The 24,233-nt window shown below is 45.1% G+C and overlaps 1 protein-coding gene across 1 annotated transcript in view; it reads left to right on the forward strand.

Moving 5' to 3' along the window:
• The window catches only part of LOC137519301 (oocyte zinc finger protein XlCOF7.1-like), an 82,117-nt gene extending 60,721 nt beyond the window's left edge, over positions 1–21,396 (forward strand). The window contains exons 8-13 of the mRNA XM_068238247.1: positions 3,983–4,102; positions 4,229–4,363; positions 4,457–4,580; positions 4,699–4,796; positions 13,635–14,505; positions 17,060–21,396. Of these exons, the coding sequence (XP_068094348.1) occupies positions 3,983–4,102; positions 4,229–4,363; positions 4,457–4,580; positions 4,699–4,796; positions 13,635–14,505; positions 17,060–17,919 (2,208 nt within the window). The 3' untranslated portion in view covers positions 17,920–21,396. The remainder of the gene's footprint in view (positions 1–3,982; positions 4,103–4,228; positions 4,364–4,456; positions 4,581–4,698; positions 4,797–13,634; positions 14,506–17,059) is intronic.
• Positions 21,397–24,233: the final 2,837 nt, after the last annotated feature.

The following is a 24,233-nucleotide window of genomic DNA, read 5'->3' on the forward strand; positions in this document are numbered from 1 at the left end:
GGGTCAGGGGACATTGCATACTGGAGGATATAATAGCAATGCTGGGGGACACAGGGAGGGCATGGCTATACTGGGACAGATATGGCATTACTGGGGTGGGGAACATTACATACTAGAGGATAATGGTAATGCTGGGGGACATAGGGAAGGCATGGCTATACTGGGACAGATATGGCATTACTGGGGTGGGGGACATTGCATACTGGGTGATAATGGTAATGCTGGGGGACACAGGGAAGGCATGGCTATACTGGGATAGATATGGCATTACTGGGGTGAGGGATATTACATACTGGAGGATAATGGTAATGCTGGGGGACACAGGGAAGGCATGGCTATACTGGGACAGATATGGTATTACTGGGATCGGGGGACATTACATACTGGAAGATAATGGTAATACTGGGGGACACAGGGAAGGCATGGCTATACTGGGACAGATATGGTATTACTGGGATCGGGGGACATTACATACTGGAAGATAATGGTAATACTGGGGGACACAGGGAAGGCATGGCTATACTGGGACATATATGGCATTACTGGGGTGGGGGACATTGCATACAGGATGATAATGGTCATACTGGGGGACACAGGGAGGGCATGGCTATACTGGGACAGATATGGCATTACATACTGGAGGATAATGGCATCGCAGACATAAGGATGGTCTGTGGCTCAGAAGCTGGCAACGTTTCAGTGGTCTAAGGCACAAAATGGCGACGTGCCAGCAGACCACGGGGCGCCCAGCACCAGAGAATCCGACAGTGATTCAGAGCGTCTTGTGCTTCAGGCAGTGGACCAGGGAGCTGAGGAGGCGTCTCTTTCTCTATGTGAGTTATGAGACCTTAATGGCTGCTATAGCAGATTCCAAGACACTGGGAGACACAAGGGGGCATACTGGCTATACTGGATGGACATATTGCATTTACTCTGTGATGTGAATTGTTACTAGGAAGGTGAGATGTGGCCATAATCTATGGCACATATAGGGGGGCCACCAGACAACTGGCAAACAAGTCACAGCAGTTATATAAAAGTCTGCTGTATGGCAATTACTTTAAGGGGGATGATCAGAATAGTGACAGGAGTACTATAACCTCCTCTGTAACAAAGTATGCCCACCCTGACCACTGCTCTGCTCAATATATAACAAGAATCACACAATTACCTCTACCAGCACCTCTCCACCTCCTGCGACGTCACCTCTTGCTGTGTTCCATCACATCCTGTGTTTGGCTATGCTACTTCCTTTCTGTGCGTTCCACCTGGGAGGTGTGAGCACGCCATCTTTTGGTGAATAGGCTAACTGCAGCCTTTGTTTATGGCTCCTCTGCATCCAGATATTATTATTGTTATTATTATTATTATTATTAGTCCTTGTCCCTGCACAACATCCCATTTTCTGGTGAAGAGTCATTTCCCAGAGAAGGCACGTCCAGAGCAGAGGAGCCAGGCAGCCGTCTATATACAGTCTGACAGCCCAGGGGGACGCACAGAACGGAGGGACGATGTCTGGGCATGTTGCCCATAACCAAAATGGCCGCCACTGCATTTCCAAAGCAACCATGCAATCTGACAGGAAGTGTGCACACACACTGAGCTTCCCTGCCTCCCTCTAGCTAGATTCCAATGACAGAGAGTTTTGTTGTGATGAAGAGGATGAATCCTAACCAGTAGAGGGGGAAGCGCTGTGACGTGACAAAGACGCTGGAGGTCTGTGCTTAGAAGAGAGGGTGAGACCCAAGCTGCCTTATTTACACTGACTACATAGGGGAACACAGGACCAGCCAATCATTACAGTCACCACCTCATGGGGATATAGGAACAGCTTCCTGTGTCCCCCTCTGTGGTCAGTACCTTATGTAGAGAGAACCCGAGGTTGGTTCTAAGAATCCAATTAGCCTACAGAGGCTGGGTCTGCATATACTGCCCAGCCTCTGTTGCTATACTGTTTACTCCAGTTTCCCCCCCTGCGCTCTGCTGTACCCCCATAAATCAGTCGCTGTGCTGGCGACATGCAGCGTGTCGCAGCCGGCTGTTTACATCTGAAGTGTCAGTCTCTGCTGCTCCCCCGCCTCCTCCATAGCACCGCTCCCCGCCTGCGTCCCTTCCATCCCCGCTGATTGGAGGGGAGGGACGCAGGTGGGGAGCGGCAGAGACTGACACTTCAGATGTAAACAGCCGGCTAGCGACACGCTGCATGTCGCCAGCACGGCGATTGATTTATGGGGGTACAGCAGAGCGCAGGGGCTAGACTGGAGGAAACAGTATAGCAACAGAGGCTGGGCAGTATATGCAGACCCAGCCTCTGTATGCTAATTGGATTCTTAGAACCCACTTCGGGTTCTCTTTAAAGAGGATCTGTAGAAAGAAAATCGGCCCAAGGAGAGTACTTACCTCGGGATGGGAAAGACTCCGGATCCTATTGAGCCTCCCTGTCCTCCTCTGTCCGTGGGCTCCAGCGCTGGGCCCCGAACACCGGAGAGGTAAATATTTACCTACCATGATCCAGTGCAGGCCCGTCTGACTCTGAAAGGCACTACTGCGCCAGCGCTGGATTGCGGCAGGAAAATATTGCAGGCGGTACTTCCCCTGCGCCACTGCCGACTTTCTTGTTGGCTGCGGTTTTGGGGGAGCCAGCGCTGGAACTGAGGGACAGAGGAGGACGGGGAGGCTCATTAGATCCAGAGGCTTCTTCATCCTGAGGTAAGCATACACCAGTGTTTTTTTTAATTACAGAACCTCTTTTAAGGAAACCTGGGGGGGGGGGATTATACATACCTGGAGCTTCCTCCAGGCTGATTGCTCCCTCACCAGCCTCTTGCATCCCCAACAATTCACCCTGGAAAGTCCTCCGGGAAGTATTGGGCATGCGGGTCCCGCTGCAACTGTGCCGAGTGGCCCCAACTGAGGGACTTTCCAGGGTGCGGTCAGCCTGGGGGGGGGGGGGGGCTGGAGGAAGTCCCGGGTATGTACACACGAAAATACAATAATGTTGGCAGCTTTCTCATAATTGATTGGTGCCCCTTTTCAAAACTTGAGTACTGCCCCCTTGAGGATCCTCTGCATGGCCCTGCTTGTACACTCATAGCTCCCAACCGCCCAGATTTTGCCAGGACTGTCCTAGGTTGGGAGGTGTGATCTCGAGTCCCGCACTACCCCCCCCCCCCCCCCCCATGTCCTGGTGTGCTCCCCCTACCCAGTATAAATGCAGAGTACAGTGCAGCTTGGAAGCCTTGCTGCTCTCACCTCTCTGCTGGAGTCCAGCGCTGTGTCCAAGGAAGGTGTATTGGGGAGGGGGGGTTTAGACCTAGACGACCAGGGAAGCAGTAATGGGGAGGGGGGGTTAGCCCTAGAACGCCAGAGAAGCTGTAATGGGGGGAGGGGGGTTAGCCCTAGAATGCCAGAGAAGCTGTAATGAGGGGAGGGGGGTTAGCCCTAGACCACCAGGGAAGTTGTAATTGGGAGAGGGGTTTGCCCTAGACCACCAGTGAAAATGTAATGGGGAGGGGAATTTAGCCCTAGACCACCAGGGAAGCTGTAATGGGAGGGAGGAATTTAGCCCTAGACCACCTACGAAGCTGTAATGGGAAGGGGTTGACATTTAGCCCTAGATCACCAGAGAATCTATATTGGGGGGTCACTAAATATAACAAGGAAAGACACCACAGAACTGTATGGGGGTGACGCACACCATATGCAACATTGGGGCATGGCTAAAAGTGTGATGGGGCGGAGCTTAGTTTCCCTTTTTTTGTGGGGTCCAATAGTTGGGAGATATGCAAATGATTTTTTACCAAAAGCTGAAAGTATTGATCAGACATGACAGGAAATGATTGGGACAGGGCAGGAGTGTCAGTAATAGTCAGAGCCTTAATGTCGCTCTACATTGAACAGTGCAATGACCAGTCCAATGCTGCAGTTCAATTTTCAATAGATTTTATGCTGGTATTATCCCCCCCTTATTATCTATCAAAAGGCAGCAGCATCCTGTACAGATCACATGACCATATCACTGGAGATGGATGAGGACCAGAGTCACATGACTGACAGGATATTCAACCTCACCCTGGAGATCATCTATCTGCTGACTGGAGAGGTGAGGAGGATTCTGGGAGGTCACATGACGCCACTCCTATCTATAATAATAAAACACACAGCTGACTGGAGAGGCAAGGAGGATTATGGGAGGTAATGGGATATTTTTGTTGGTCTCTCTATACAGAGTTATCCTCCATTGAAATCTGGTGATCATGTGACCATCACAGGGCCCCCACCTCATTCCCTGATATCTGAGAAACACAACAAGCAGAAGATTCTAGAAGTTATCAGGAAGATGATGGAGCTGCTGACAAGAGAGGTGAGTGATGCTCAGAATTATGGGACATTATCCAGTAAGAGCAAAGATTGTGTCTGGGTGGTGACTTTATCTCTGTGTGTGTGTGTGTGTCAGGTTCCTATGAGGTGTGAGGATGTCACCATCTATTTTTCTATGGAGGAGTTTCAGTATATGGAGGGACACAAGGACCTCTACAAGGACACCATGATGGAGAATCAGCTGCCCGTCATATCACAGGGTAAGAGGAGACTTATTTCTTGTACAGTAGAGAGCAGTACGGAGGGTCCTCCTAGATCCACCCATCATCTGATAAACACATAAAGATCATGTATTCTCACAGTGTGTGTTTTCTGCAGATGGATCCAGTAACAGTAGCCCACCAGAGAGATGTACAGGTCCTATTTATACTCAGGATTATCCACAGGAAGATCCCACCATCACCCACCATTATCAGGTAGGTGGGGCTGAGGGCCATTAGAGACCCCAGACTGTGTGACATTGTTTCCTCTGCGTATGCTGTTATTGCCCGCTATGCAATGCCGGTTAAAATGATTACTCTGGCGCCAAAATGTACCTGCTTTTAATCATTACTGCTAATTGGGCGCCACTAGGCACCAAATTTACCTTGTTTGCCATATATTGCGGCCATAATAAACGCTACGATTTGTGGCAAAAAAGGTACATTTCGGCACCTGGATTCGCACTGTAGCAACCGCCTCCATCCGCCCAAATTTTCTTTCTTTGCTGCTAATTGTGACTTTTGTAATAGGCACCTATGGCGGCACCATTTTTTCCGAAAGGACTCCTGACGCTTTTTTTCCTGCTTCGGTTTGGCAGACCATCCCAAATTAATTCCAAAACAGCATAAGAGTAAATAAATATGGGGCTATTCAAGAATTAAGCTTGAAGGGGTGATTCCTAAAATGATGGTACCTTAGAGGGACCTTAATTATTAAGTGGTAAAAGGAAGGAGCTTTTCATCTTCTATCACCTGTCCCAGGAAAACTAGACCTTGGCTGGCCCAGAACGAGGGGTCAGGAATTGAAACTATCCCAGGAAGCATTGGGTTCTTCCAAAGGGAAGTATAAAACTCTCTGCCCTCACCTTGCATATTCCGTGAGGCCCAAGACCAGACCTGCAGTGCCTGCTGAAGAATAGCACACTATGCAATGCCTCTATTTGCTCTTCTGCAAGCCCTGGCACCCAGGATTCTATCGGGTGCCAATACTTAAAGGATAGCCGAGGTGACATGTGACATGAGATAGACGTGGGTATGTACAGTGCCTAGCACCCAAATAACTATGCTATGTCCCTTTTTTTCTGTCTCTGCCTGAAAGAGTTCAATATCAGGTATGTAAGTGGCTAACTCAGTCCTGACTCAGACAGGAAGTGACTACAGTGTGACCCTCACTGATAAGAAATTCCAACATTAAAACACTTTCCTAGCAGAAAATGTCTTCTGAAAGCAGGGAAGAGATTAAAAGGGTCAATAGTTCATAAATTTTAGCTCTGGCATACTTCAATGAATGTGTCATTGAGCAAGAACAATAAAAAAGTTAAAACTTAAAAAGTAGATTTAAACATAAAATAAAACCGTGAAGTAGCTTAAAAAGTCATTTTTAGGTGAAGGAATTGTAAATATACAATTGTTTATTTCATTCGTTTATTTTCGCCTCGGGGATCCTTTAAAATGAATGCTGGTAATTGGGCGCCCCACCAAAATGTACCTACTTTTGCTGCATTTCATGGCTTTTAATATTACTTTTGTAAACCCAGAAAACCCTGAGGACTCCCCCCCCCCCCCCCCCCCCCCCCATTAGTAGTTGGACCCGCCCAGAACTATCCGATTTTAGAAACCTACTGTAAATGACAGCTACATAGGAAAAAAAAGTTATTTATAATGCATTTTGCTCTAGGAGCAATGAACATTTATCTCTATGTGTTTTAAATTTTACAGTTTTTCGCCATAGTGGTCCTTTAAGTAAATTTACTTTCACAAACATTCTGAGGCCCAATTTAAAGCGGACCCAAACCAAACATTTTTTTAATTTAAAATATTTAGTTGCACCACTCTGACACATACAAGGATAAATAAACACTCCTTCAAGCCTATGAGCATTTCAGTGCATGCTTTTCACCGTTCTCTTTTCATAACTAGGGTTATACAGGTGGCAGCCATGACTTCTGAGCTTAGTAGGAGGTTTTAGATCATGGGTGTGTTTGTCATCAGCTACCCTCCCTCACAGGGGCGTCGTCTATGTGAAATTCACACAAGCTGAGATCACCTCCCCTGTGACATCATCAGTAGCAGCCTGTGTTTTGTTTTTTATCTCCTCCACCAGTCTGCTGGATTCTGTCCCGGCAATATGAAAGGAAGGGAGGGGTTCCCCCAATAAATGTAAAATATTTTATATTTGCCATCATGCAGCTGAAAAAAGGCTGCTATTTATTATTATAAATTAGAAAATAGATTTTATTTCTGAAATCTTGTATTTTTAATTTGGATCCACTTTAACTTGACCTGGGAAATAATGGATACAAAGATAAAAAGGCACTTTCCCTGACATATATCATTACCTTGTAACATTCCCAGACTGTGTTGTCACCAAGGTTATCCTCCTGCATTTCATGTTCTGCAGTTATGCCAGTATGTTTTTTCTCCACGTGGATGTAATTTTATGTTGCGTTGTGTTTGGTGGTATATGACAGTCCTTGTTAGCTGTTGGTTGGGCTATATAGTGTTTCTCCTGACGTTGTTACACTGTTATGACTCGTATTCATGTCTGTGAGCTCTGCAGCTCTGTGCTGGTTCTTACTGCAGAAACTGTAATGTATAGCTCTGTTTCTGTGGCATGTTGCCCTCAGTCTCTGTAATATGTAATATTATCATGTGCTGTGTAAGGCCTGGCAGATCTCTCGCCTTCCTTCAGCCTCCATACCTCAATCTATTACCCTGCTCTTCACCTAAACGATGAGCCCCCGTTTGGGGGCAGACAAGTATGTTTAGGTGCAAGGTGTCTGGATGGTGTAATGGTTAAAGAAAACCTGAACTGAAAATTAAAAGTCAAAATAAGCATACACAAGTCATACTTACCTTCCATGTAGTCTACTCCTCAGTGTCTTTCTCCTGTCCCGCATCCTGTTTATTCACTGTGATCAAGGGAATTTTCCGTCCTCCATTTTGAAAATTGCCATTACCCATAACAGCTTTCTGGTCAGCACACAGTTAAACTGTAACATCGCCCACTTGAGCCATAGGGAAACATGGACATTACCTGGTACATCAGTTTTCCTCTCAGCTATAACTGACAGCAACTGATATTTTACTGACAGCAACTGATATATTTCAGATCTGACAAAATATTGTCAGAACTGGAAGGGATCATTGTCAGAAGAAAATGGTGAGCTTCTGAGAGGAACTGATTGCAAGGTAACTATGTAATGTTCATTTGAAGTTACCTCATGTGTTTATTTTAAATATTTTTACTCAGTACAGGTTCTCTTTAAGGGCTCTGCCTCTGACACAGGAGACCAGGGTTCGAATCTCGGCTCTGCCTGTTCAGTAAGCCAGCACCTATTCAGCAGGAGACCTTAGGCAAGTCTTCCTAACACTGCTACTGCCTATAGAGCGTGTCCTAGTGGCTGCAGCTCTGGCGCTTTGAGTCCGCCTGGAGAAAAGTGCGATATAAATGTTATTTGTCTTGTCAAGGTATAGAGAATGAAAGCGTGCCACCAGAACCCACCACCGAGGCAGGCAAAAAGGGCACCGGACATTTGCGAGCCGCCATAAGCTGTAATGTGAATAGCAATAGCTGGAGGGGGAATAGTAATTAACGCCACCGGGACTTTTGTAAGAGCAGAGTGAGCCATTTTCATACTTCACCCTGCGCCCAAATTTCCCAGCTCACGGTGGTGGCCGCTATCATGTACCTTCAGGTGCTGAAATTTACCTTTTTTTGCCAAAAAGCAGCCTCTGTGGCTTTTGTAATGGCTGCAATATATGCCAAACAATACCACCATCGGATCTGTGTCAGCAGCTGTGGACTTCATCCATATGAGGAGCCAGACGTGGAATTTGGTGACTATATGGAACTTGTCACACTTGTCCAGCAAGGACAGGACTCCCTTTGTTCTCATGGCTGAGGTGCCCCAGTCTCTGCCTATTCACTATTGATGCCTATCCATCTGCAGTGACTAAGTGAAGGTTATGTCCATCTAATATCAAGCCTGTTTGTGTGAATGGGAGTGGCCTTGTGTCCATACCACCTCATCTGATTGAGCCCTTTAGGCCTATACCACTGTAAAACCTCGCCGCATATGTCAGCGGAACGCCGAGACCCACATTGAGGCGCAAGCCTCTGGGTCTCGGCGACGTTCTGATGTCAGTGGAGCGCATATCGCTCCTTCCTTATTGACCAAGCGGCAGACGCATCCTCAGTACGCGCTCCGCCGCTGCAAACAATAGCAGCATGCGTACCGGCGTGTCAGCTGACTTGCTGACACGCCGCAGAGTGATTGGTTGTTTTGGATTCTGTTGTTTTTGATTGGTTAGTTCTAGTATAGGAGATAGGTGAGCACCCTCAGTCTTCGCCCGTGATAGCCTATGCTGGGCTTGTAGCTGAGATTGCGCTCACACCAAGTGCCTTGTCTTGCTGCAGATTTCTGTCTGTCTCTTGAACAAGCTCCTTGCAGATTTGATACCTTGTTGCCGACCCGGATTGTAACTGACTACGATTCTTCTGATCATCTGTTATTGACCCGGCTTGTACCTGACCTTGCATCCTACTGGATCTCCTGTTGCCAACCTCGGATTGTTAAAGGACCTTGCATGAACGCTGCCTGCCCTGATCCTGGCTTGTTTAACTTTGCATCTGTATTGTGATTACACTTTCATCTGGATTGCCTCAGCCCATAGGCCTCAGGTGATTATTCAAGTTTACTGTGTCTGCATTTGCTTGCTGTGTTTGGTGAATGCTATATGCCAGGTTGTATGCTACATCTACCTGCAGGGTTGTGTAGTTTGTTGTTAGCTAGGAGTGTACGCAGGTGTTAGGGCTGGGTTATAGGTGAGTCAAATGAGCATAGTCTGACCTATAGCAAGTATCCAGACAAGCCTGACAGTATCACGGGCCAGATAGCCCCTATCAAGGAGACTTACGGGGGGTCTCCATCATGGAGGACTTGCAACAAAAAATACTGCTTCTAACATGGGCTGTTAATGCCCCTACTGAACAAGTAACTTCTCAACAAGCTCAACTGACTCATTTGGCCAATGCCATACCACATATTGAGTCATCTGATGAAATACCTCCATCTGCTCCAGTACTGAGAACTTCTATGGATCCAACAATGCCTATACCGGAAAAATTCTCTGGCGCCAGATCTCAATTCAACAATTTCATGAACAACTGTTTAACATATTTCAAAGTCCGTTTCCAATCCTCTGGTTCAGAATCTCAAAAAGTGTCATTTGTCATATCTCTACTGCAAGGAGATCCGCAATCTTGGGCCTGCTGCCTACCTGCTGTGCATGAAGCCTTATCCTCAGTGGAAAATGTGTTTAAAGCAATGTCTGTCTTGTACTCTGATCCTGATGTTACATCTACTGCAGTTCAAAAGTTAAGGAACTTGCGACAAGGTCGCCAGACAGTAGAGGAGTATGCCACAGAATTTAGACGATGGGCTGTATCTACTAATTGGAATGACTCTGCTCTCATGGATCACTTTCTGTTTGGACTCTCAGATACAGTTAATGATATCCTTGTCAGTCATCCAGTACCTGTTTCTCTTGACAATGCTATTACTTTGACAATCCGTGTTGATAGACGTGTCAAACAACATCGCCAGGAGCGTTCTCCTATATCTTTTGCTGCAGCTGCTCCTTCCAGTAATGTTACCACTACCACTGAAGAACCAATGCAATTAGGTTTTTCTGAACTTTCACTAGCAGAGAAAGACCGAAGAAGGGCCAAGAAAAGGTCAAAGCTGTATTAGATTGGCCTCAGCCGAACAGCCTTAGAGCTTTGCAACGATTCCTGGGTTTTGCCAATTTCTATAGGACATTTATCAATAATTTCTCCAGTAAAGTGGCTCCACTTACTGATCTCACTAAAAAAGGGGCTGACCCAGCAAATTGGAATCCTAAGACTGTTGCGGCTTTTAAAGAACTAAAACAGGCCTCCCATTTTGATTCATCCAGATATAGAGAAATCTTTTTATTGTTGAAGTTGATGCATCTGAAGTAGGAGTCGGAGCAGTATTATCTCAGTTTTCTGGTAGTCCAGAGAGACTACATCCATGTGCTTTTTTTTCCCTCAAAAGTTCTCTCCTGCGGAGAGAAATAATGACATTGGGAGCCGAGAATTATTAGCTATAAAACTGGCTCTAGAACAATTGAGACATTGGTTGGACGGTGCAGAAATTCCTGTAACAATTTACACAGATCATAAGAATCTCGAGTATATCAAAAACGCCAAGCGGTTTAATCCATGGCAAGCTCGTTGGGCATTATTTTTCTCTTGAATTAATTTCCACATTACCTATAAACCTCGGTCAAAAAACTTTAAGGCTGATGCCTTGTCCAGATGTTTTTTGAAAGAAAGTAACAATATGGATCCTGAATCCATAATTGTATATTATTTCCGCTTGTAAATTGTCTCCTGACCTTTCCAACCAGTTGCTCAGTGTCCAAGATCAGGCACCCAAGAATAAACCTCCTGAGAAACAATTTGTTCTTGATAAACTGCGTGAACAGTTATTCAAACAATTTCATGCACATCAGTCTGTGGGTCATCCTGGGGTTAAAAAAAAAACTATTGAGCTCCTCAGGAGAGAGTTTTGGTGGCCTTCTCTTAGTAAAGATGTGGAAACTTTTGTGAAATCATGTTCTGTCTGTGCCCGAAGTAAAGTGGCATGTACAGCACCCCAGGGTACACGACTGCCCTTGCCTGTTCCTGAAAAGCCCTGGTCTCGTATATCCATGGATTTTGTGGTCGATCTTCCTGTTTCTCAGGGTAAAACATTTGGGTAGTTATTTGGGTAGTGGTAGACAGATTTAGCAAATTGTCACATTTTGTGCCTCTTCCTAAGCTACCCTCAGATAAAGAATTGGCTCAGATTTTTGTAGAGAATACAGTGTTCTCCCCAGGACCAATTAGGGGGCGGCATGTTTTGGAACCAGGATGGCGCCATTTTTAATAGTATTTTCTCATCCTGAGCGGCGATCCTCGAGAAAATGGTGACCGCGCAGGGGACACTTTTCAAGCCGGTTTCCTCACAGTGGAGTAAGCCGCTCTCCCACTCTGTAGCAGCGATAGGTGAACTTACCGGGATCATGAACAATCAGGTTAACAGTTCCAGCAAGATGTCTCCTTTTCAGGTTATTTGTGGGTATAATCCTAAATTCAATGCACTTTCTGGTATTTCCAATCTTCCTGAGTTGGAAGAGTGGTCCACGTGGTGTGATCAAATTTGGAAACAAGTACAGGAGAATATCAGGAATGCTGTAAATGCCCAGAAATTGTTCTCTGATATGCATCGAACTGTTGAACAGGAATTTAGCCCTGGAGATTTAGTTTGGGTTTCTACCCATCACATTCCGTTACGTCAGCCTTCTGCCAAGTTGGGACCCAGGTTCATTGGTCCATATCTAGTCATAGAAAAAATTAACCGGGTAAGTTACAGGGTCACATTGCCCAGATCCATTAGAGGGGCATGGCTCTCCTTCCTTAATGGCCAAGCGGCAGATGCGTCCTAAGTACGCGCTCCGCCGCTATAAACAATAGCAGGAAGCGTACTGGCGTGTCAGCTGAGTTGCTGACACGCCGCAGAGTGATTAGTTGTTTTGGATTCCATTGTTTTTGATTGGTTAGTTCTAGTATAAGAGAAAGGTGAGTTCCCTCGGTCTTCGCCCGTGATAGCCTATGCTGGGCTTGTAGCTGAGATTGCACTCACACCAAGTGCTTGTCTTGCTGCAGATTTCTGTCTGTCTCTTGACCAAGCTTTTTGCAGATTTGATACCTTGTTGCCAACCCGGATTGTACCTGACTACGTTTCTTCTGATCATCTGTTATTGACCCGGCTTGTACCTGACCATGCATCTTACTGGATCTCCTGTTGCCGACCTCGGATTGTTTAACCACTTGCCGACCAGGGGTGATTTGCCTGATCTGTGCTGCGTGGGCTCTCCAGCCCGCAGCACAGATCAGTATTATGCCAGGGCGATCAGACTTCCCCCCCCCCCTTTTTTCCCCACTAGGGGGATGTCCTGCCGGGGGGGTCTGATCGCCGCCGGCCATCTGCGTTTTGCGGGGGGGGGGGCTCCTCAAAGCCCCCCTCCGCAGCCATTTGCGCCCTCTGCCTCCTTCCCTCCCTCCCTCTCTCCGTAATGCGCAGGACGGAGTTCCGTCCTGCGCATTGAAGGATAGGCTTCCGCCTATCAGATGCCGGCGATCCCCGGCCAATCAGAGGCCGGGGATCACCAATCTGCCCTACGGCGCTTCTGCGCAGCAGCTCCGTATGATGTAAACAGCGGGGATTTCTTCCCCGTGTGTTTACATTTTGCCGGCGAGCCGCAATCGGCGGCTCTCCGGCTGTTCACGGAGACACCCTCCGTGAACTGACATGGAAATGGTAACCCGCAGACGACCAGTTTACGCCGATCGGCGTTAGCTGGTCGTCAAGAGGTTAAGGACCTTGCATGAACGCTGCCTGCCCTGATCCCGGCCTGTTTGACTGGGCATCTGTATTGTGATTACACTTTCATCTGGATTGCCTCACCTCATAGGCCTCAGGTGACTATTCAAGTTTACTGTGTCTGCATTTCCTTGCTGTGTTTGGTGAATGCTATATGCCAGGTTGTATGCTACATCTACCTGCAGGGTTGTGTAGTTTGTTGTTAGGCAGGAGTGTACGCAGGTGTAGGGCTGGGTTATAGGTCAGTCATATGAGCATACAGTCTGACCTATAGCAAGTATCCAGACAAGCCTGACAACCACTCTGAGGAGCTGTCAGCTATATAGGGCAAGTGTGTGTGACTGGGACCAGCCTATACACATTGATTTTCCTCTACATCCTATTTGTGACACAGAGTAACAGTTGTGTAACATTTGGATCCTCACCTATGAAACTGTATTCAAAGTTGTAGGCATGTCCTGTCACATCCAGATTGCGAGGCAACAAAACATGAAGAATGGTGTCGGGGGGGGGGGCTGTGGAATATTAGAGTGGTTTGTGAAATATTGCTTTACGTCAGTGTTCACAATTTTAATAATCTCTCACTTTGTACACTTAGGGTGGAGAACTGATACAGGTAAATGCCGTGTTTAAAGATGAAGAAGAGATGTATGTGAGGAGTGATCAGCAGTCTGTGGAGGAGAGAGACCTGATGAGGACATATAAAGAGGAAGAAGAGATGTATGTGAGGTGTGATCAGCAGTCTGTGGAGGAGAGAGACCTGATGAGGACATATAAAGATGAAGAAGAGACGTATGTGAGGTGTGATCAGCAGTCTGTGGAGGAGAGAGACCTGATGAGGACATATAAAGAGGAAGAAGAGACGTATGTGAGGAGTGATCAGCAGTCTGTGGAGGAGAGAGACCTGATGAAGACATATAAAGAGGAAGAAGAGACGTATGTGAGGAGTGATCAGCAGTCTGTGGAGGAGAGAGACCTGATGAAGACATATAAAGAGGAAGAAGAGACGTATGTGAGGAGTGATCAGCAGTCTGTGGAGGAGAGAGACATGATGAAGACATATAAAGAGGAAGAAGAGACGTATGTGAGGAGTGATCAGCAGTCTCTGGAGGAGGGTGACATGATGAGGACATATAAAGACGAAGTAGAGATGTATGTGAAGGGTGATCAGCAGTCTCTGGAGGAGAGAGACATGTTGAGGACATATAAAGAGGAAGAAGAGATGTATGTGAGGTGTGATCAGCAGTCTGTGGAAGAGAGAGACATGATGAGGACATATAAAGAGGAAGAAGAGACGTATGTGAGGAGTGATCAGCAGTCTCTGGAGGAGAGAGACATGTTGAGGACATATAAAGAGGAAGAAGAGACATATGTGAGGACATATAAAGAGGAAGAAGAGACGTATGTGAGGAGTGATCAGCAGTCTATGGAGGAGGGTGACATGATGAGGGCATCTAAGGAGAAATTGGGTAAGAAAACACAGGGGGTCCTGGAGCCCAATCTGGTGCAATACATTAGTGGGTATGGGAAGATTAAATAAATGCAACAGATTTTATACTCACAAGAGTAGGTTGCTGGATGAGGCAACCACTCGTTTGCGCCTGTGGGGAAGTACCATCCCCACTCAGTCTCTGTTCTTGGTCGGCACTCCAAAAAAATTAGATCTATCGGAGAGATTCCGATATGGATCTTCCCCTAGGGTAAGGGGTTAACCTCCCTGGCGTTCTGATAATGCGCAGCCGCACGGCTGCGCATGGTTTTTTAAACTTAATTTTTTTTTAATCGTGTAGCTAGCCTAGCGCTAGCTAAACGATACCCCCCTCCCAGCGGAATCCCACCCACCCTTCCGATCGCCGCCGGCGATGATGGCCATCAGGAGATCCCGTTCTGAACGGGATCTCCATCAGGGTTTCCCCCGTCGCCATAGCAATGACCAGAATGACGTCATCGACGTCAACGACGTCGTGACGTCATAGGGAGTCCCGATCCACCCCTCATAGCTGCCTGGCACTGATTGTCCAGGCAGCGCACGGGGTCTGGGGGGGCGCTTGTTACGCAGCGGATAGCGGCGCATCAGCGGCGAGCGGCGGCGATCGTCTATAACACGCAGCAAGCAAAGTGCTTGCTGCGTGTTTAAAAAAAAAATGTATTAAAATCGGCCCACCAGGGCCTGAGCGCGGCACCCTCCTTAGCGTCTCTGGACGAGCTCAGCTCGTCCAGAACGCTAAGGAGGTTAAGGTTGATTTGTAGAAAGAGTAGGAGGCGCCCGGTAGAACGGAAATAATATATTCACTCTATATGGTAGATACAGCATTCAGGAAGAAAATGGTGTGATCCTACCTTCTAGGTGTCCCCTTTCGGGAAATATACAAACTGGAGTTTTTGGCTTTTGTATATCGATTTTATTTTGCACAAGACAACGCGTTTCACGGTAAAAACCGCTTCCTCAGGTCAGTAGCAGTGCCTCCATAAGATAGCTTCCAGGTACGGCGCCCAGATACCTGGAAGCTATCTTATGGAGGCACTGCTACTGACCTGAGGAAGCGGTTTTTACCGTGAAACGCGTTGTCTTGTGCAAAATAAAATCGATATACAAAAGCCAAAAACTCCAGTTTGTATATTTCCCGAAAGGGGACACCTAGAAGGTAGGATCACACCATTTTCTTACTAAATGCTGTATCTACCATATAGAGTGAATATATTATTTTCGTTCTACCGGGCGCCTCCTACTCTTTCTACAAATCTAAGGAGAAAGACATTATTGCAGGGATGAGCATTGGTGAGTGGTAAACATTAGATATTCACTACCTCTATTTTGTGCCCATTTTTTCTTGTGCCTTTTTTTGCATAGCCATGCATAGAGCAGCTTGATCTTTTATTGCAAATGAGTCCTGGTGTGTATATAATGATAATGTAACTTCCTTGCAGGTAAATCCCAGTAAAATTAACAATTATTACTATCCTCGGTGTGGCTGATTCCTTGTAATCATCTGCTGTACAGAATGTAGCTGCAGAATGTTGTTACTCCTCAGGTGGGAAACTGGAAATGTTAACAAATGATGGTGCAGAATGTTGCAGAATAGGAGGAGCGCCAACGCCACCCAGGAGTGACTACGTGATAGCTCCGCCCACAATAGTAGTGACCACCGTGCACCAACTGCAGCCAACTGTTGTGCCAATACCAATGAAGTATCACTGCTGACTACATGGGGGTAACGCAATCTGCTCACCAGAACAATGACAGAAATAAATGTACTCCAGATCTGCTCCTCAGAGTCCTTAGCATTGCAGGATTACATATCCAAAACTCAAAACAAGCCCTCGTAGTGTAACACCACCTTTATTGCAGAGATAAAAAGAATGGCGCTCACATGCAGTAACTTGTAACAGCACTTTGTACACTAAACAGTCCGTGTTCAGGGACCACATGCAGCCAAGTGTCTCAGAACTGTCATTATGAGTCTGTCTCCCAGGCCCCACCAACGCGTATCGCTGGTCAAATCAGCTCATCAGCCCCTGAGGATCATCATGATTGTAGATTTTACTGGGATTTGGCTGCCGGGACTGTGTTGCAATAGAAGGACTAAGTATTGTTTAGTCAGCGCTGCGTAATATGTTGGCACTTTATAAATACAATAAATAATAATAATAATAATAATAATAATAGTCTTATTATTGTGGTTACAATGGTGATTGAGACAAGCACTGGAGGGTGCTGATTACCTATATGTCTTTTATTAAGCTAAAGATATTGTCATGCGATTGGCCGCTTGTAATGAGCACAACCTTCTGCAGTTCTCTATCAGGCTGATAACTAATGAGGGTCAGTGACATGCCAATAACTCTGAGATGGTGCAAACTGTATGCTGATTATATGCAAAGCTGTGGAGGTTTCTCCTCTGTTCCTTTTCCAATCTTTTCATCAACTTGCAATTATCAGCAGCTCACTGACCATCCCTAATAAAAATTGCTCCTCCCCTCAGAATTCTCTAACAGGAATTGACGATGTTTCTCTATTTGCAGCGCGGAGTCCCGGCATCAGGAACCTTTCAGAGACTCGTCTCTCTGTATCCACAGACTGTACAATGGATGACGATGTCGTTGGACAAGAGTCTCTTTCAGATATCCTGGTTACCCCAAATATTCCCCCAGACTCCCCCCACCTGTCTAACCCTGAGGGGCCTCATACCCAGCACAGCTCTCCTCCTGCTGGAGGGTCTTATTCCTGTTCCACATGTGGGAAATGTTTTGTGTGGAAATCAAACCTTGTAAGACATGAGAGATATCACAGTGGTGAGAAGCCCTATTCCTGTGCTGAGTGTGGGAAATGTTTTATTCAGAAATCAGATCTTGTCAGGCATGAGAAATCTCACACTGGTGAGAAACCCTTTTCATGTGCTGAGTGCGGGAAATGTTTTGGGCGAAAATCAAACCTTGCCACACACCAGAAATATCACACCGGTGAGCAGCTTTATTCATGTGCCGAGTGTGGGAAATGTTTTGGGCGACAATCACATCTTTTCATACATAAGAGATCGCACACTGGTGAGAAACCCTATTCTTGTGCTGAGTGTGGGAAATGTTTTATTCAGAAATCAGATCTTGCCAGACATGAGAGAACTCACACTGATAAGAAACCCTATTCATGTGCTGAATGCGGGAAATGTTATAGGCGGAAATCAAACCTTGCCACACACCAGAAATCTCAAACTGGTGAGAAGCTTTATTCGTGTGCTGAGTGTGGGAAATGTTTTGTACATAAATTACTGCTTGTCACACATGAAAGATCACACAGTGGTGAGAAGCCCCATTCATGTGCTGAGTGTGGGAAATGTTTTGCACAGAAATCACAGCTTGACACACATGAGATCTCACACTGGTGAGAAGCCCTATTTATTTGCTGAGTGTGGGAAATGTTTTAGAAGTAAATCAATGCTAATTTGACATTTATGTTGAGTTTGGGAAATGTCTTGGCCATAAGTGCTCGTTTCAAATGTTTCCTGTGTTTCTTGCAAAGAAAACAAACATTTTTACACAAAATACCTGACTCTTTCATGCTACTCAGTACATTGGTTTGTAAAACAGTTAAGTCCCTGGACTGAGGTGACATGATGAGATAAACATGGGCACTTATAGTACTGAACCTAGTTTGAATGTGCCTGTGTTTACTTTTTATGTTTTCCATTGCAAGGGGTAATAAAGTAGGTCCGTTATCTATGTAAATGAGACAGGCTCTACAGCCACAGCTCTCCTGAACAGTAATTAAAAGTCTTACCACGTTTATCTAGATGAAGAAACATTTCAGATAACAAGAGGGTACTAATTATTTGATGTTGGGAGCTGATTGACCCAGAGTTTACTCACACGGATATGGATGCCATGCACAATTCAAGAGTAATTGTTTTCTTAACCCCATTAATGTGAAAATAAGAATGTGAGACTCCAGGAAAGTTTTGTATACCATTGTTGTTATTTACCAGGGCAGTGAAGTTGATAAAAAAAAATCATCCCACTCCAAGTACCCAAAATTGCTCCAACCTCGACTCCCAATCCTTAGTCTAAAGGTGGCCATACATTAGCCGACCAACCAACCAATCGACCATCCAATTAGATTATTATAATCTAATTGGATGAAAATTGGTGCTGCCAAATGCATGCCCGACCGACAAAGCGACTGATTTTGGGACGGAAATTGGCCGCACGGTCGATCGCGCATGCTGGAAGATGTCGGGCCGAAGTTGGTTGGTCGGGTGTGCGGCGGTACGGTGGCCAATTTGCAAACGAGCAACGAGACGACGAAACCCCCTGCCGCTGCAGCCGCAATTTTTAAATGTATGTAGTGTGTGCATTTATACATTACCTGTCTGGTGTCAGCCCCCATGCAGTTTCCGGCGAGATGGACGGACACCGTGCGGAAGCTGCTACAGGGCAGGTAATGTATAAATGCACACACACTACATACCTTTATACAGTTTGGGGGCAGCGGACGGGTGGACGCGGCGGGCTCAGCCGATTCCCTGATGATTTCATGCTGAAATCGGACGGGAATCGTCCTGTAGTGTATGGGCAGATTCGACAAGAGACAAATTTATCTCTAATCAGATTCGATTAGAGATACATTTGTCTGTTGGTCGAATCTGCCCATAATCTTCTAATGTATGTAACACCTTAATACTTACCAGGGCTGTGGAGTTGGTACAAAAATCATCTGACTCCTCAGTTTGTTAAACCTCCTACTCCAATCACCTAAAAATATCTCTGATTCCTTGACTCCACAGCCCTGTTATTTACTTACTGTGAGCTGCAGATGTAGGGATATTAGAAGCTCCCATTCATCCAGACTGAACTGAGGGAAGGCGATTTCTCCCTTTCTAGCTCGCATGCAATTCACTTTTTCTCGGAATGGAAGCAGCTGAGTGGCAAAGAAGTGAAAATGGATCAGACCGACCAGTAATCAGATCCGTTTGCCACTTAATTGCCAGTGTGATGCGACCCTTAAACCCAGCCTAGCCTATTAACCCGTTGTTAACCCCTGCAATAACTATACCTGTTTATAGTTGTAAACATATGATACAAGCGCTACTCCAAAGTATATATCAATAAGAATGAGACCATCAGAAGAAATCCACCAGCTGCTCAGGCTGCCACATCCACAAGCGGTGTCATCACAGATAAAACTTAAATCCTCAGCGCTTAGTGTCACTCAGTGGACCTGCAGTCACCAAAACATATAAATATGTGACCGCCACCCCTGGAGTAAAGAACAGAAATCCAATGGTCACTGGTACGTTAAACCAAGATAGCCAATTTATTCACAATCATTTGCATAAAACAGATACAGACATCGCAGGCCCTTGCAACAGGGACCCTTTAGATGTAAACTGGTGTATCATGTATTCAATACATATAAAGCCAAAACAGAATGTAGTCACCAAATGCCCAGTCTCCAGTTCCTGACCAGTTTCAGCTCTCCGCCTTCATCAGAGGAATCCTAGAGATTGAGCTAACACACAATTTATAAGGCAATGTCACTTACGTGGGAGAGACTGCCATCTGACAGCCTAATGGCTGGTGAGAACCGCTAGAGGGCATCAGAAGCACTGATTAGCTGATGCTGGTCACATGGGTGCGCGCAAAGGAGCCTGGGTATTTTAGGCTCAACTCGCAGCAAAAGATTCTGGAAAGCACAGCAGAGCGGGCAGCGAGACAGGCGGGAGGTGGAGTTTTTAAACTCCAAGTCGAGCAATGAAACAGCAGATTAAATGTAAATCTATGCGACTAAGAAGGCATATAGGTTGCGTATACCTATGATGAATATACAGCCCATTACTAATATTCTAAATAGCATACGAGGCTGGCAGCTAATTTCATGCGCAGTTATATATGCAAAGATACATTAAAAAAATGCCTAAAAATTGTAAATGACAATGCAAACAAATGGTAGGTTGGGGGGCGGGGGGTGATAGGAATGATGATTTGTAGGGAGGGAAAAGGCATCAATGGCTTAAAGTGACACTTAAAGAGAAACTCCGACCAAGAATTGAACTTTATCCCAATCAGTAGCTGATACCCACTTTTACATGAAAAATATAATGATTTTCACAAACAGACCATCAGGGGGCGCTGTATGACTGATTTTGTGCTGAAACCCCTCCCACAAGAGGCTCTGGTACCGTAAGGTACTCTGGGCAAACTGCCACAATGTAACAATGACACACACAGGAAATGGCTGTTTATAGCTGTCTGTTAAAGCCAGAACAGCTACATAATCTGCCCACAGTAACAATGTCACCATGTAATACATGTCAGAATGTGAATCTGGGAGAGGAAAGATTTTACAATGAGCAAACTCTGACTAAATCATGTATACATAATTATTGTAAAAATTAAGCACCTTTTTATATTAAATTATTTTCACTGGAGTTCCTCTTTAAGTCTAGATAAAAAATGAGTTTTATTCACCTGGGGCTTCTACCACCCCCTGCAGCCATCTTGTGCCCTCACAGCCTCGATGGGATCCTCCTGTCACCGCCGGCAGCTACTTCTGTTTTCGGTGACAGGCCCAACAGGCCTGGCCACACGTCTGCTTCTACGCGTTCCTGTCCGCAATAGCGCCCTCTATCCTGCTATTGTGGACATGAACGCGAAGAAGGAGACCCGTGGCCGGGCCTGTCGTCAAAAAGGAAAGTAGCTGCCGGCAGGGGACAGGAGGATCCAATGGAGACTGCGAGGGCACAAGATGGCTTCAGGGGCCTGGGGGCCCCAGGTGAGTAAAACTCATTTTCTTTCTAGACTTAAAGCGGTATAAAACCCTGACATAATATTCAATAAAAACATGTTTTCCTACTTTTTATATGCCATACGGTTATCTTATTTGCATTTGTGCATAAGTATTATTATTCATTTAGAAATTACAAGTTCCCAAAAGTACAGTTTTTTGCTTTGAGAACTGACTTTGCATTTTATTCATAACTGGTTTTATTCATTTTGTATTGAAGGCAGAAATGATTTGAGTTTCTGTGTCCAGGAGCTTCTGCACTGTCAGAGAAGGTGTCACATTCCTTACTTGATACAATTAAGTGAACACACGATAACATTATCTACACTTTGGATGCGTCCAGATTTCTCTGCACTGAACTTTGAAGTCCTGTGTGTAACCCTTTGAATGCTGTTCTAGTAAAAAAATAAATGCTGGTTGTATATAATATGCTGTAAATAATTTTTTAGAGCAAAGAAGAAATGCTGGGTTATATTCCGCTTTCAGCATCCTTCTAGGACTGAAAGCAAAAGCTGCACTTAAATAATATTATTGATCACATAAATTATATAAATAGTAGATAATAAAAAATAAATTGCTAAAACAAGTATACATAAAACATATTCTGAATATTGCACACATCCCCAGTGTAAAACATATTCATATTCTAAAGAGCATAACATTGTATTAAAATCTGTATTATATCAATGGAGATGCCATCTAGTGTCCAAAAAGAATATTGCACAAGACTCCATATTATATCATGAATTGTTTAAAAAATCTATATTCAGGCCCCTGGGTTTCATAGTTTTAAGAGTGAAGATGCACTTTGTCTCCAGCTTGTAGAGGTCCCTGTCTTTATTTGCACCTCTACGACTTGTTTTTAACTGGTCTATTTGGCAAAATGTGAGTAATGAGGGGTCCTCATTGTGGCACTGAGTGATCAACTTCAGCTTTTGTGATTATTTATTATTTAGTATTTATATAGCACCAACATATTACGCAGCGCTGTACAGTGTATATATATATATATTGTCTTGTCACTAACTGTCCCTCAAAAGAGCTCACAATCTAATCCCTACCATTGCCATGTGTCTATATTATGTAGTGTAAGTACTGTAGTCTAGGGCCAATTTTTAGGGGGAGCCAATTAACTTATCTGTATGTTTTTGGAATGTGGGAGGAAACCAGAGTGCCCGGAGGAAACCCACACAGACACGGAGAGAACATACAAACTCTTTGCAGATAGTGCCCTGGCTGGGATTCGAACCGGGGATCCAGTGCTGCAAGGCGAGAGAGCTAGCCACTACGCCACCGTGCTGCCCAATGTTGTGGACATTGTTGATGTTGTGGACATGCTCATATAACCTCCTTTTACATTCCCTCTCTGTTTTGCCTACATATTGTAGGCCACACGGGCACTCCAATTAATAAATTACATACATGTTGTTGCAATTATAGAAATGTTTGATATTAAAAACTTGTCTTGTATGGTTACTCCTAAATTCTTCTATCTTTCTTGGTTGGTACACATTCTACGCCCAAAACCTTGTTTACACTTAAAAAAGTCATTTCGGGGGGTTGCGGAACCTGGGCCCCTTGGATTCCTTTTCTTGGAACAATCTTGGAATATCCGCATTTTATTGGTTCATCGGATTCTATTCTCCCAAGAACCTATGGAACTTCATAGAAGAAAGTATTATCCTTTCATTGCAATATTTTGTTTAAGCTTTAATATGACTTTCTTATAGAAATAAGTGTACCACGTGCTGATATGTCATTTTGCCTTACTATTGTTACTTGGTTATTTTATAAGTGTTGAATGGTTTAATTAGCAATACATGGCCTACACTGGCCTAGGTAAGGCTATACCTGTTTTGAACGTTCATAACTGGTGGCTAGCCCTAGAGTTTATTGTTGCCCCCCTTTGCGCCCTATTCAGCATGACTAATATTAAGGGTCATGCTGTGGTTGCTGTTTTAGCCCTATTGGGCTTTATGTTGGCCGTTGGCCATGTCTCTCTTTATACCCCTGTCCACTTATATTATACTCACCTGTCCAGTTACCCATCCTGGCCTCGGCCGCTAGCATTAACATGGTTTTTCACATTCCATATAGCCATCACTTTTTTGGATCATGGCTAATAAACCAATTCATATTCTCTCACACAACCCGAGAGGTCTAAATTCTCCCCGAAAGCGTAATAAGGCCTTTATGGACTACGTTAAACATGCCCCTGATATCCTGTGCATTCAGGAAACACATTTTACCCACAACTCTCAACCTAAGTTTTTTCATAGGAGGTACCAGAGATTTTATCTATCTAATTTTAAAACTAAACGTAGAGGTGTAGCTGTTTTCCTTTCAGATAGCTTTCCAATGGAAGTAACCTCACAAATTATAGATTCGGAAGGAACGTATGTTATCATAACAGGGGACTTTCAAGGCAAAATTTTATGTATAGTAAGCTTATATGCCCCTCCTGATAAAACTTTGCCCACACTTTCAAAAGTCTCCGACATACTATTGACTCTGAAATATTAGTCACTGATATGGACAGGAGACTTCAATACTGTCCCCAATGATTCCCTGAACCGTACCACCCCGGAACGTCCTTCCACTGCTAAGATAAATAAAGCCTTTTTTAATGACCTCTTCCGACAACATGCCCTGGTTGATACATGGCGAGAGTACAATGGCTCTAGACGAGGTTACTCGTACCTCTCTGCCCCTCATAACTCCTATTCGAGGATTGACCTCATACTCATTTCAGCCTCTTGTGCTCCTCTCATGCTTTATTCAAGGCATCTACTAACTCCATGGTCAGACCACGACCCTGTATTCACTGTCCTATCATCTCCAATCCCCAGATCCCAATTATCCCCCTGGAGGCTCAACGACTCTATTCTTCTTAATTCGGATGTTTTTGAAAAAATTGAC

Source organism: Hyperolius riggenbachi, chromosome 5, assembly GCF_040937935.1.
Source record: "Hyperolius riggenbachi isolate aHypRig1 chromosome 5, aHypRig1.pri, whole genome shotgun sequence".
NCBI lineage: Eukaryota > Metazoa > Chordata > Amphibia > Anura > Hyperoliidae > Hyperolius > Hyperolius riggenbachi.